General features: G+C 41.7%; 2 protein-coding genes across 2 annotated transcripts in view; both read left to right on the forward strand.

The window, feature by feature from the left end:
- IL17RD (interleukin 17 receptor D) overlaps positions 1-4,193 on the forward strand; it is a 43,396-nt gene extending 39,203 nt beyond the window's left edge. The window contains exon 13 of the mRNA XM_014893062.2: positions 932-4,193. Coding sequence (XP_014748548.2) covers positions 932-1,047 — 116 coding nt within the window. The 3' untranslated portion in view covers positions 1,048-4,193. The remainder of the gene's footprint in view (positions 1-931) is intronic.
- Positions 4,194-8,918: 4,725 nt separating this feature from the next.
- The window catches only part of ARHGEF3 (Rho guanine nucleotide exchange factor 3), a 107,384-nt gene continuing 103,960 nt past the window's right edge, over positions 8,919-12,342 (forward strand). The window contains exon 1 of the mRNA XM_088171517.1: positions 8,919-8,974. The gene's annotated coding sequence lies outside the window, so the exon portion shown is untranslated. The remainder of the gene's footprint in view (positions 8,975-12,342) is intronic.

The following is a 12,342-nucleotide window of genomic DNA, read 5'->3' on the forward strand; positions in this document are numbered from 1 at the left end:
GGCAGTCTTCCCAGTCATTAATTCTCAAGTCACATACCCCCTTGTTAATATGCTTCAGCTGTAGAGGTTAAACGTTAGAGCTCTTGCTGATACAGTTGCATTTTAACACTGATGTTCCAACGTCTTAAGAAACCACAATAATTTCTGCCATTTTCCCATTTACTGGCCTCATCCAAAAGCACCACCTTGACTCATCCAAAGCACAGCCCTGATCAGGTACAGGGTACAAAGGGGACAGGATCTGGAACTGGGCATCATCTGCATTCTGGAGTGCAACCCATTAAATTTATTTAGTGTCCCAGGCATACAAAACATTTATAGCCCTAATATTTTTACGCATGCTAATGAGCGGAGTAAATAGAATTGTTTAGCTTTATTCTTGTTCTGAGAGACAGACACATCCAAATTATTGCTCTGAATTCACCCTACATTTCAGATTTTTATTTATTTTACCTGTTTCTTGGTCAGAACAGATGTGAATAGCTCTGACATGTAGCATCTCAAAGAAGATCTTTCCTTTCTTCCTTAAAGGACAGTTTGATACAATGTTTTGAATAAAAATCCTAAATCACATATTTTATAACCCTTTCTATCTTTCAGTGCAGTTCCTGAGCAGACTACTGGTCTGCAAATTAAGGATTCTCAGAGAAATCATTATCCTCAACTGGAGTTCAAACCAGTTTAATTTTGAGGAATTACCAACAACCAAACCTTTACTGGGTCCTAATAAGGTCTTCCCTAAGAAGTCCTGCCTGGGAAGGGAATCAGTATTATATCTCTAGCTAATGTTCTGCTGAGCCTTAGGAGTGTATGGCAAGATGCTGCAGAGGCATTTCATAAAGTTTTCTTTACATTGTTTCTGAAGTGTTGACCAAGTACAAAATCACTGTTTCAATTAATGAAACTTTTTTTTTCTGTTTCCCTTTTATAGGGGAAGAAGAACCTCCTGTAATGACTGCTACAAAGTTCTTAGTGCCTGGAATATGTAAAGCAGAACTTCATTGCCACATCCACACTGATGAACTGCAGGCAATTGCTCCTTTATAATACATTACAAAGTTGTTATGCATTGCCACTTTATCAGCAGCCTCTGTTTGTGCTTAAACTACCACACTGTCTCAGCACCAAATCTACTTGAAGGAACAAACAGCCCCTGAAAAAGATCTGTTATTCCATTTTTTTGTGGCCAGTAAACTTGAATCTGTTGGTCTTTTTATAAAAACTCTTTCATGATTTGAAAAATGTAGCATGGAAAAATAGAAGACCATACGTTTAAAATTATTCCTGTTGTAATTTGAATGTCATGATATTACACTGTTTACAGATGCCATAATCAAAATTTACTATTTTTTTGCAAGGAATAACTTTTCAGCTGGACATAAGATAGCTTGGAACATTAAGCCTTTAATAAATTTTGTAGTCCAGCCTCTAGTTTTAAGTGCTGATGTACTTGATGGCAGGAGTGTTTTAGTGAATGAGAACAGGATTTTTTTCAGAAGCAAGATAAAATGCCAAAGGTGAGATCGAGAAATTCTCCATCAGAAGAAATATTTGAAAATCATTTTCAAAAGAAAATTATTTGAAAAAAATTTGAGGAGAAGTTTCTTTGAGCTCTCTTCCCCAGTCTCCTTTTCCCAGATGTTAATGTGTCTCAGTATTTAATTTCAGTGCCTGTCTCCTCCTTCTGCATTCATCTTCCGACTGCCCCTCTACAGTCTGGCACAAACAGCACCATACTGAGGCTGAAGGATCATTCTTAAAATAGACAAAAATACAGGTCCTCCATATTCTGAATGATACCATGGAAACAAAGTTTCCTATTTTCTTCCTGAAGGGCTAATATAAAGAATAAAGAGAAGAAAGAAGGAAGACCATTTTCTATATTGAAGAAATTCTGGGTTTGTTCAGCCCTGAGAGGAGTATGCTTTATGGGGGGTACAGGGTGCTACAAAACCACCTGGGGTAAAACAAGCCAGGACAAGCAGTTAACAGACAGGAATACTTTGTCTTGAGCCAAGCAGTAAACAGAAGCCAGTGAGTTATTTTATAGTTTACACTGCTTATCATCACTTAGTGATTAAGATTGTATACTGTCACTAGTGTTATATTAAGGAAAAATGCAAAAACTACCACTGGCCCTGTTTATCTGCTGATACAGAGCATGCATGTCCTGTTTCCTGTAGTGTTTCCTGTAGTGATCAGGTGAGTAAATCTTTCAAAAATGCCCCTCCTGTTTCCAAGGAGCAACTTTTCTAAGTTAAACACATTTATGCAACTGTAATTCCAGGCACTGTTACAGTAAGCACAGGAACAGCAAATACTAAAGGACACCTTACCAATGTGACTTTGCTCATTCTGCTCACAGAGTCAACTTCTGTCTCCTTTAACCTGTATTCACATTCCACTAGCAGGAGGTTACCTTGAAGAGAATTAATGGAGAACTAAATACCTCAAATATTCTCTTAGTTTTAATAGATGAGAATTAGACATTGTTAACTGTTACATTTTATTATCCATTTTAATAGCATGAGATAGAACTATTAAGTGATGATTTTGGCTGAGTAGCTGTAAAGCTCACAGGTTGTTTTCTTGGGTTGTTTTTGTTTTGTTTTGAGTTTCTTTGTGTCAGTTTAACCATTGGAATTTCCAAACAAAAGACTCTTGAGATTGTTATCACAGATTAAGAAGATGCTGTAACAATTATTTGTGTATAACTGTTAATGGCAGAACTCGGACATGCTTTGCAATTGTAATATGGAATTCTGTGATCATTTGGCTCAGCATGTGTTGGATCTGGAGGGCCTTGTCCATTAATGTTCCTTATCTTCTCTACTTTCTAAATTTCAAAGAACACTACCTGGGAAACGTCAAAACTTGCAATAGGTAATTTTACCCACATAGTGAATCATTTGCGCCTTTGATGATTTTTTAAGGCTGTGCCTTGGGGCCTTATTGAAGGCAACATTCTTCATGTTTTCCCATTGCTTGAAGGTCAGACTAGGTAGAATTATTTAGAGGTAAATGCTCCTCCACTAAATCCAGCTATGAGGGATATTGATTTGGTGCAATTCTTGTTATTGTACTGGAGAAGTGGTTTGGATTAAATAAAACAAGGCAGAAAGGTGACACAGTCTGTGTGCTAAAGATCTGTGCACAGAAATGCCAAAGCTGCACAACACGAGAAGATGGAGGAGGAGGCAATTTCTTAGCAGTGAGCTGGTGAAGGTAATGCTGCTTTCATCCATGGGAAGTCCCAGCTCACTTTCTGTTATTTAATGCTGGGCTAAAGATTGGGAATATTTCCTTGTTCTGTTAAATTCAGTGGCAGAATTGGTATTGTGGAATGAAATTAAATTTTCATCTGAGCTCTAAGGAAGCTGAGTGTTGAAAAGGGATGAAGGCAGTTGCACAAAGAATCACTTGTCATTAGTGGTTTTTTTATTTGTTCAAAATTTGCTGTACAATCTTGCAAAATTTATTTGTTAATTATGAAAGTCTATGCAGATGACAGTCAAATCTGGGCATGGGAGGGTAGAAAAATTCCTTTATTTGTTCTTAGCTTAAGGTGGAAGCATTATATTGTATGTACTCAGAAGAAAGGCAATATAATTCAGTGAAAATATAGATTAGGATGGCCCACACCTAAAGTTTACAAAAGTAAGAGAATTAATACTTAATCTAACTTAGTATAGCTTTTTTACAAAGCCACAGTTCTTAAAAGAGTTAGATACTGTGTATATTGAGATGCTGGAAGAACATAGTACTGAATTGGCAAGAGTTCTTTAGGCTGGGAATGGCAGCAAAAATCCTCGTAAAAATTATTTTTTTAAAGATATGTTAACACATATATGAGAAGTCAACTTACTACTGTTTTCAAGTGTTAGTAAATTCTAAATATCATGTTAATGATGAAAGGATCCCTTTAATTTCTGCTACACTCAAGTGTGTGGACATTAGAAATTTTATAGTGTATTTTCTGGGAGGGTGAATAAAGAATTGGAAAGCTGAAGGCTCAAGATGTGACAGCATGTTCAGCATTTTGGAGGAGTACTGTTGTTGGCATAATTTGTACCTGTCCAGGGACACTTCAGCTGTTGAAAATACAATGCACCTGACATTTGCAGAAATAATGTTTTATCGTACTTTAATTAAGAAGTTAAATACCAAAATAAAATATTTTTGTTTCATTTCATTCATTGGGCTTTTCTTATACTCTTAATTTTAACTTCTAAAACTTCTGTATGGGATGGAATGGGTTGGATTTGATTTTATTTTTTAATAAAATTGCGTTAATATGATTTAATGTAATTTTTTTCCTATGTCCTCCCTGAAGGTCTCCTAGCAGTACATGGTTGTTCTGCATGCCATCCACATCCACAAAACTGTAATCTGGCCTGGATTCATTTTGTCAAACAGGATTTGATAGATACTTAAGATTTATATGTGAGTTTTTTTCATCCAGCTGATTTCAAAGCACTGTTCCAGTCAGTGAGCCCTGCAAACTCTAATTTTAGGGGTAAGCCTTGAAACCACTCTGGTTCCTTATGTTGCTCAGATAAATGAAGGGAATTTAGTTATATAATGTTAGATAGAGTAATTTTTAATATAATACACTCAATATAATAGTAAAAATCCATGCAAGAAGAAATCAACATCTAGAGAATTTTTTCATCAGGTAATAAAAAGACTTAAAGCTGTAGCAGTCAAGGCCAATTTACAAAAATCAACCTTTCTTCAGACTCTCCTGGTAGAGTCACAGGCCTTGGCCATGGATGGCAGATTGAAGTAGCTGAGTGAGTGGATGGAATGCTATCCTGTTGGGCTGCTGATTTGGTTGGAATTCTGACTATTTATTTGCTACTAGTGTGCAAATAGATCTGCTTGAAGAGAGGCAGTCTTGTTGATTATATGAGTCAGGTAAGTTTGTTTCATGGCAAAAATCCATCAATTTGGCATTTTTTCTCCACAGGGTAAGTGTATGTCTGTGGTTTCATGTAATTCTAAACTCTCTGACACATCTGCTCCCTGTGCAAATTCTCTGTTAACCCTTTAACTGTAAATCAGCATCAAATTGCTCACAAAACTTGCTCTGAATTTTTGTAATAGCCAGCCGGGTTTATGATGAGATTTTACTCAACCTAAAATACTTTGCTATTGATAATCATAATGCATTTTCCTAGGAACACAACATTTCTTCCATTTCTTCAATATTACATTTCTTAATAGCCATAGAATCCTGGATTATACCAAGGGCTTAAAAAACTGATGCAGTCTTTTTTTCAATTTTAAACTAAATTGGCCTTTAGAGGCTGTCTTTCATTGGAATATTGACTACTTCCAATAACTGCAAACCTTCATTACCTTGGATACTACAGTAAAAATACAGATCAAACCTTAAAACAGAAGTAACCACCTTCATGATTAAAAAAAAAATATTTCTGACCCAATTAGAGAGGATTAAACTTGACAAATTGGATGTCTTGCATAGTAAAAGGGAAAATTAAACACTTGGAGAATGGGCTTGTTTATTTATTTTTCACATAGTTGCCAAACTAAGTTGTGTTTAAAGAAAAAAAGTTCCCAGAAGGATTTTACATTGAGGAAACCAGTGCCAGGAATATTTTCAGATATTTTAGGGCTGGTGAGAAGAATTTCTGGTGCAAGTTGTAGTACTATAATCACGATATAAAAGTGGGTTTTGGCAACATTCTTTAGGCCTTTCCAGAAGGCAGTGACCACGCCCTTTTTAGTAATGCTTTGTTTCTCAGGTGATTCAACCAATCTCATTGGGTCTGGTTATGAAATCAGATCCTAATGATGGGAGTGGGACATAGATCAGTCAGATTTTTCTTTGTAAGTGCACAACTGGTCACATACAGGCCGTGAGCAAGTGTTATTGTCCTCATGTTATATGAGAACTGGGTAGGAACTAGATAAAGTGTAGGAAATGGATCACTTGGGAACAGGCTGGTGTCAGCTGAAGGCAGGACACAGGGTTTCAGGCCTTGGTCTTGAGCCATAAGGGTGATTCTTGGGGCAGTCTGTGACCTGTCAGTATATTTGGTTAGAGATTATCGTTGCAGCTTTGGCATTTTGCAGTAACTTGTGTGATGGAAGCACGGGGCAGTGGTTCATGTCCCAGAGTTCTGCAGCACCACTGCAGCAAATGATCTGCTGCTGGGGCATGGTGGGGAACAGAGTGGCACAGCAGGAACTGCAGGAGAAGGAAGTGTTGGATTTGGGGCAGACGTTAAGTGATGTTTTATTTCCTTTACAGCACCCCACAGAGACCTCTGAAGTGTGAAGTCCCTCGGGGCAGACTCTGCAGGGACCTGTTGCAGCCCCAAAGCACTCCTTGGTGCTATTCCTCTGCAAGGGCATTGCTTGATGAGAACCTGGTTTGCAAGAATGACTCCTTTATAATTTTGATGAAGATCTGGAGTGATTTAATTGCTGTCAGTTACATCATACTTATTTCAAAATAATTAAAAGTGAGAATAGAATTAGACCTGTCTTTAGCAATGTCTAATAGAGGGGATGTACCAGTTAAGCTGTGAGTCATCCACAGAAAGGAAACTGTCTGCTCTTTATTGTAGCTTTTGCAAACATGCCAAGGTGTGTTTAGGTGCTAGGAAGGAAGTCACCATCTCTTTGCTGAAGATTTGGACAATGCTCAGCTACTGAGGGTGGAGTGGGAATACCACTCCTGACAGTGAATCAGGAAAACAGGACAGGATTTGTGTTTCTGAACTTCCCCTTTGCTTAGGCTGCCTCCAAACCTGAGAAATACCACTATATTTATTTGAATTTTCATGTTTTTATCCTTGAATTGGCTTGCTAAACATTTTTTTAAACTATAACAGTCAGATATCACTGTGTTTTTTAAGATAATATTTTAGACCAAAGTAATAATACATTTAAAAATTAAATTTTGTATTTTGCATACTAAAGGAAATTCCATGCTTGCTATGATTTTAAAATGCTGAACAAAAACAATTACAAATTACATTATATAGTGTATCATCTTTAAACCCAGGAAATACAAATTAGTAATTACTGAAAAGTGTTCAGTCTCCTTGGACAATGCTTTTAGTTGATGTGTTTGAGCAGATTCCACTTTGTTATATCATTATACATGTTACATCAACTAATTACTCATTCCCTGTGTGCATAAGTAAGTGGAAATTTTGTGGACACATAAAACACTCTAAAAGTTAAAGGTCTCTAACAGCCCATCTCTTTCCATTTCCTGATAACGAATATCAAATTAAGCTTTAAATGGGGGGTCTGGAACTGCCACTTTCCATGACAGACATGGTAAGTTGTTGATAAAAAATGGCCATGCACTTACAGCCTGTCCATCCCTGCTTTTATAACCGGCACAGCCAAAGCAGGGGGTGGGATCTCTGTTTCCCACTTACATCGGCTGCAGCTGTCACAAAGGCTCCATGTTTCAGGAACAACCTCACAGATTTCTCCATTCTGCTAAATTATATCAGTGCTGCTGGGAGCCCAGGTTTTGCCCATAACCTGGTGTTGCTTAAAACATAAATCTCTGACTTTGCCACAGAGAAAGAGAAGTGCCAAGTCTCCACACACCTGTGTGAATTTATTTATGTGAATTGCTACTTTAAGAGCAGGAAAAAACTCCTGCTATGAACTACGATGTAAAACTAGTATGGCATCTCGATGGCTGTTATCCAGTTGAATTGTCCTGAGTTTAAAAATAATTCACCTTAAGAACCAGTTTCTTTAAATATTACTTTAATTCCAGAATGTTTTCATACAGTATGGAGTTGAGAGATTACTTTAGTATTCCAACCTGAAGAAATGACATGGAATTAGAGACCTTTGCTTAAAGCAAGGTCTGATGTCCATGTGTCTCTTCCATACCATTCCTATCCTCAGCAATTAGAAACAACTGAGAGATGAAATCTCCTTGCAAGATGTTGGTTTAGAAAGTAAGGCCAAACCATAGTTAATTATTAGTTATTTTGCTGTAAAATGTTTCTGATGTCTGTGCTACAAAATGTGATGAGTTTCTTTATTATTGTTTTTCCATTGCTGGCCATGCCACTACTGTGAGAGATCTACCACCTACATTTCATTTGAGTTTGTATTTAAGTGATGCAAGTGTTAGTATTTAATATTATTATACTGACTTGGGTCACAGAAAATAAGATCTTTACCAGGCACAGTACAAACATAGACTAGGACGAATCACTCATCAAAAGTGCTCATCATCTATCATCATCTTCACATCCCTGTATTTTTTCAGGTCACTAGGACTTTTGAGTGTATTTACTACTATTTTATCCAAAACACACATGCCTGTTACCATCTGTACATTATTTGTCGCTATTTTCCGCAAGTTTTTAACCTAATGGGACCTACTCCAGGTCGCACGCTGTTAATCTCGTTTGAGACTCTTAGCGTGGCGCGATGTCCTTTGCCTTTCTATGGTCTGGTTCCTGAGCTGTTCCCAACCCCAGCCTGGTTCCCTCACCTTCACCTTCCCCGGGCGGGACCGAGGGCGGAGGCCGGGGCAGCCAAGCCCGGAGCCCCGGCAGAGGCCCAGGCCGGTCGGTGCTGCTGAGGCAGCTGCTGTGGGCCCGAGCAGCCGCCGCTGGCCGGGATGAGCCGTGCAGAACGGACCCGGAGAGGAAGGGAAGGACAGGACACGCAGCCGAGGAGCAGATTGGAGCCGGAGTGAGAAGGGCGGAGAGCCGGGCGGGGCCGGCGGAGAGGGGCGGGCGGCGGGGCGAGGCGAACACGGACACACAGACACACACACACACACACAGACCCATCCCCTCCCTCCGCCTGCCGTGACAGTCGCCCGGAGCCCCGGGACCGCGTCCCACCCCGTGCCGCCGGCTCCCCGTGCCCACCCTCCGTACCCTTCCTGCTGCCGCCGGGCCAGGCCGGCAGCTCCGCCAGCCGCATGCCCGGAGCGGGAGCAGAACGGCACAAGGTGAGTGCTGTCCCTCGGGGCTGCGCTCCGGCGGCGCTGGGCAGGTGGGCGCTGCCCAGCCCGGCTGGACAGGCTCGACTCTTCTGTACTGCTGGAGGCGGCAGTGGCGGAGCTGAGCGGAACTCGGCACGGAGCGGTAGCGGCAGTGGCACTGTGGGTCAGGAGGGGACTCCCGCCGGCTTCTGGTGGGTGGAACGGGGCTCGTCCTGCTCCGGCTCCTCGCCCCGCTCCGCGCTGCCCCGTGCCGGGGAGGCCGCAGCTGCCCAGGCCGGTGCGGGACGCGCGGGCTCCACTCGTGCCCCGTGAGGGGCCCTGAGGGGGCGGCTCCGGGACCGGCGGGCGCTCGACCCGCTGCCTCTTGGGGGCCTTCATTTGTTTATGCTTTTGAAGAACTTTTAGCGTTTGTTTAGTCGCAAATCTTACACGAGCCGTCGGCTTGGAGGGAAGGGCCGCGGTGGGCGCAGCTCCTTTGAGCCCCGCGGTGGCTGTCACGGGCCGGCTGTGCCGCCGCTGCTGTTTGCCTTGGCGGGGCACGGAGCCGGCTCTCGGCCCTTCCCTCCGCCCGCACGGCCCACGCCTCGGGGAAGGAGGCTCGGGAGGCTCGGGCCGAAAGGAAAGTGGAGAATAAACAATCAGGGAGCGCGGTGAGTTACCCTTGTGGAGCGAGGCTCCGCAGCCGTCCTGGGCTGTGGTGGGAGGCAGCGCTGGGGCGCGGAGCCAGCCCGGTCTCTGCGGCTCGCAGGTGAACGCGCGGTGCAGCGGCCAGGAACCATGTGCGTTCATGCAGGAAAGTCAGCTCTGGTAATTTATTTTTGATTTTCTTTTTAAACTTATTTTTTCTATAGTTCTTTAATCATATGACTCTATAAACGTTCTTGTATACCTTTTCCATGTATGCCTACATTTATTCATGCATTTTCTAGTTAAACGTTACCCTTCAGTACATTTTCACAGTTAAAGGGCCGAGGCAATTCCCTCATCCTCAAACAGTTGCTATGCACCTTTGGTTGCATACCTAGTTCTGTAGCATATAGGGAGGTCTGCCGAGTGCAACAAGTTATGAGATGGATGTTGTATCTGTACAGAATTTGAGTTCAGAGTAGGAGAACCCATGGGATTTGGAAACAAATGGAGTTAAGTATTTATTGCAGAATAACAGTGCTTGCAGAATGTAGGTGGTAGAGTATGAGAAACAGAGCTGCCCTGGTGTGGATGAAGTAAGGGAATTCATGGGTATGTCTCTGACTTGTCACTTAGTGGATTCAGTCCTTCTGTTTAAATGTTTCCTATGTATGATATGATACCTATTCTCAGTAAGTGTTTGTTGGCCAGTTTCAGTAAATAAAATGTCACATTGTTTTGAACAGGAGTCCCATTCACGTTCCCGTCGAGCGGTGTGTCTGGGTGAGCAGTGTGACAGGGCCTCGTGACCCGTCAAGGCACTGTGACACTCAGCATCATTCCCTGCACATTCTCGCAGACCTCCGCTCTGTCTTGAATAGCTCACTTCTTCTCAGGACTCTTTCAGTGTCGACAGTTGTTCTGGCGTCATTCCAAGTCGTGAGGGTCGTATGTGCACATAATTTGGAGGTGTATTATGTGGAGTTGCTTCCAGCAAGTGGCCAGTGAGACCACATGGCCTTAAACAAAACAGTTTTGTTTTGCTGCTCATGAATTGAAGTGGGTGATACCTGCTTCTGCTCGGGAGTTTATGTGTAATACCTTCATGTTGACTCAGGAGCTTTTTCCTGTGTTGAAAAGCTCCTGAGTGTTTATTTTTTCCTGTCTTAAATATTTTGCTTTAAGTGTTAAAGAAGATTAACCTGACCTCTAAAATCTTGTTTATCATGGAGTTTTATTAGTATGTTTTCAGTGGTTTAGATTTTTTAACACTGTCCTTTGCTGAAAGTATTTTTCTGGGGCTTTTTTTGTGTTTGTTTTTCTTTTTTTGTAGGAGCATCTGCCTACTGCTACAAATGCTGTAATGAATGCATTTAGAATCCTTGAGGAGTGCTTTGTGGGTGCTGTATCTTATTGAAGACAATGACATACATAGTTACACTCAGTGTATGAGTGAGAGCTTTGTTTGGAGAAATAATTTGTTGCTCTTCTCTTCCTGTGAAATATGGAGGGAAATTGGCAAGTGATATGTTTGTGGAAGACTATTTTGTTTAACTCAACTAGCCTCTTTAAATGTCTTTGCTTTGTTAACAAAGTGTGCCTCTCAACTTGTGGGGATATGTTGTGGATTCCAGTTGTTCGGCTCATACGAAATCTGGAATTGACAAATGGCTGGAGTCTTGCATAAGTCTTTAAGAGTGTGTAATATTACTGTAGTGTAGCAGCTAAAAAAATTGGAAAATAAAGGACTTGGTAAATATGCTCCAGTAATGTGTGATAAACACGCACTCCCTTCTTTACTTTTTGACTATAACAGCTCTAAAGTAACTATTCTGAAATAAATGGTTATTTAGCGTGTGGCTGCGGTGGTCTCCACCCCCAAATGTAACACGGGGGATGTGCAAACACGCACACCCTGTTCTCTCCTCTAGTGCCAGCGAGGTGGAACGTGCAGGGATGTGCTGTGAGGTACCGAAATGCGGGCAATCATTAACCCGCAGGTGCTCGGCACAGCCCGGGGTCAGCGGGAAGCGCTCGTGGCCGGAGGGCCGGGCTGTTAGCGCTGAACGCGGGTGCGCGCTCACTGAATTCTAATCGCGGGCTGAGGAGCGGCCCCGGGGGGACGCGGCTGCCGTGCCTGGAGGAGGAAATTTCCTGTGACTTGTGCCTTAGCCGGACCGCTCTGGGGACGGTGCTTGAAGGCATGGCCAGTAGTAAAATGGAGCAATTCCCTCCAAAAATTTGTTTAAACTGCACAAGAAGCAGAAGCTTTATGTTCTTGGCAACGAAAGGGGGTTTTGGCCTTTTGTGTTAAATTATTATATATGCAATCAGAAATGTAACTAGAAAGGTGCCCTATACTACTGTTTTTACTTTTTCCCTTTCTGTAGAGTTAATTACTCTCACAGTTCTCCAGTTGCCTTCATAGCTCTGCAGGTTTAATCAATGTGTGGTGCAACTTGCATTAAAAAGTTTGTTGGTTTTTACACCACTGAAGCCTGTATAACCTTGGAAAGAATTATCTGGACTTGTGTGGTTTCTGTAGAGCAAGAACATCTACTTTGCTGGTATCATCTCTCAGACATTTTAGTTGTTAAAGAGAACTGCAGCCTTTTTTAGTTTATTTTAAACACTTCACCGTTTCTCCTAAATTAATTTTCAGTATTTTAACTAGTAGAAGAGTATCCATTACACTGTATGTATTGTATCAGGAATCCTACTGGTTTTATTTTAACTACAACAGTGTG

This window comes from Sturnus vulgaris, chromosome 11, assembly GCF_052056855.1.
Source record: "Sturnus vulgaris isolate bStuVul1 chromosome 11, bStuVul1.hap1, whole genome shotgun sequence".
Lineage (NCBI taxonomy): Eukaryota > Metazoa > Chordata > Aves > Passeriformes > Sturnidae > Sturnus > Sturnus vulgaris.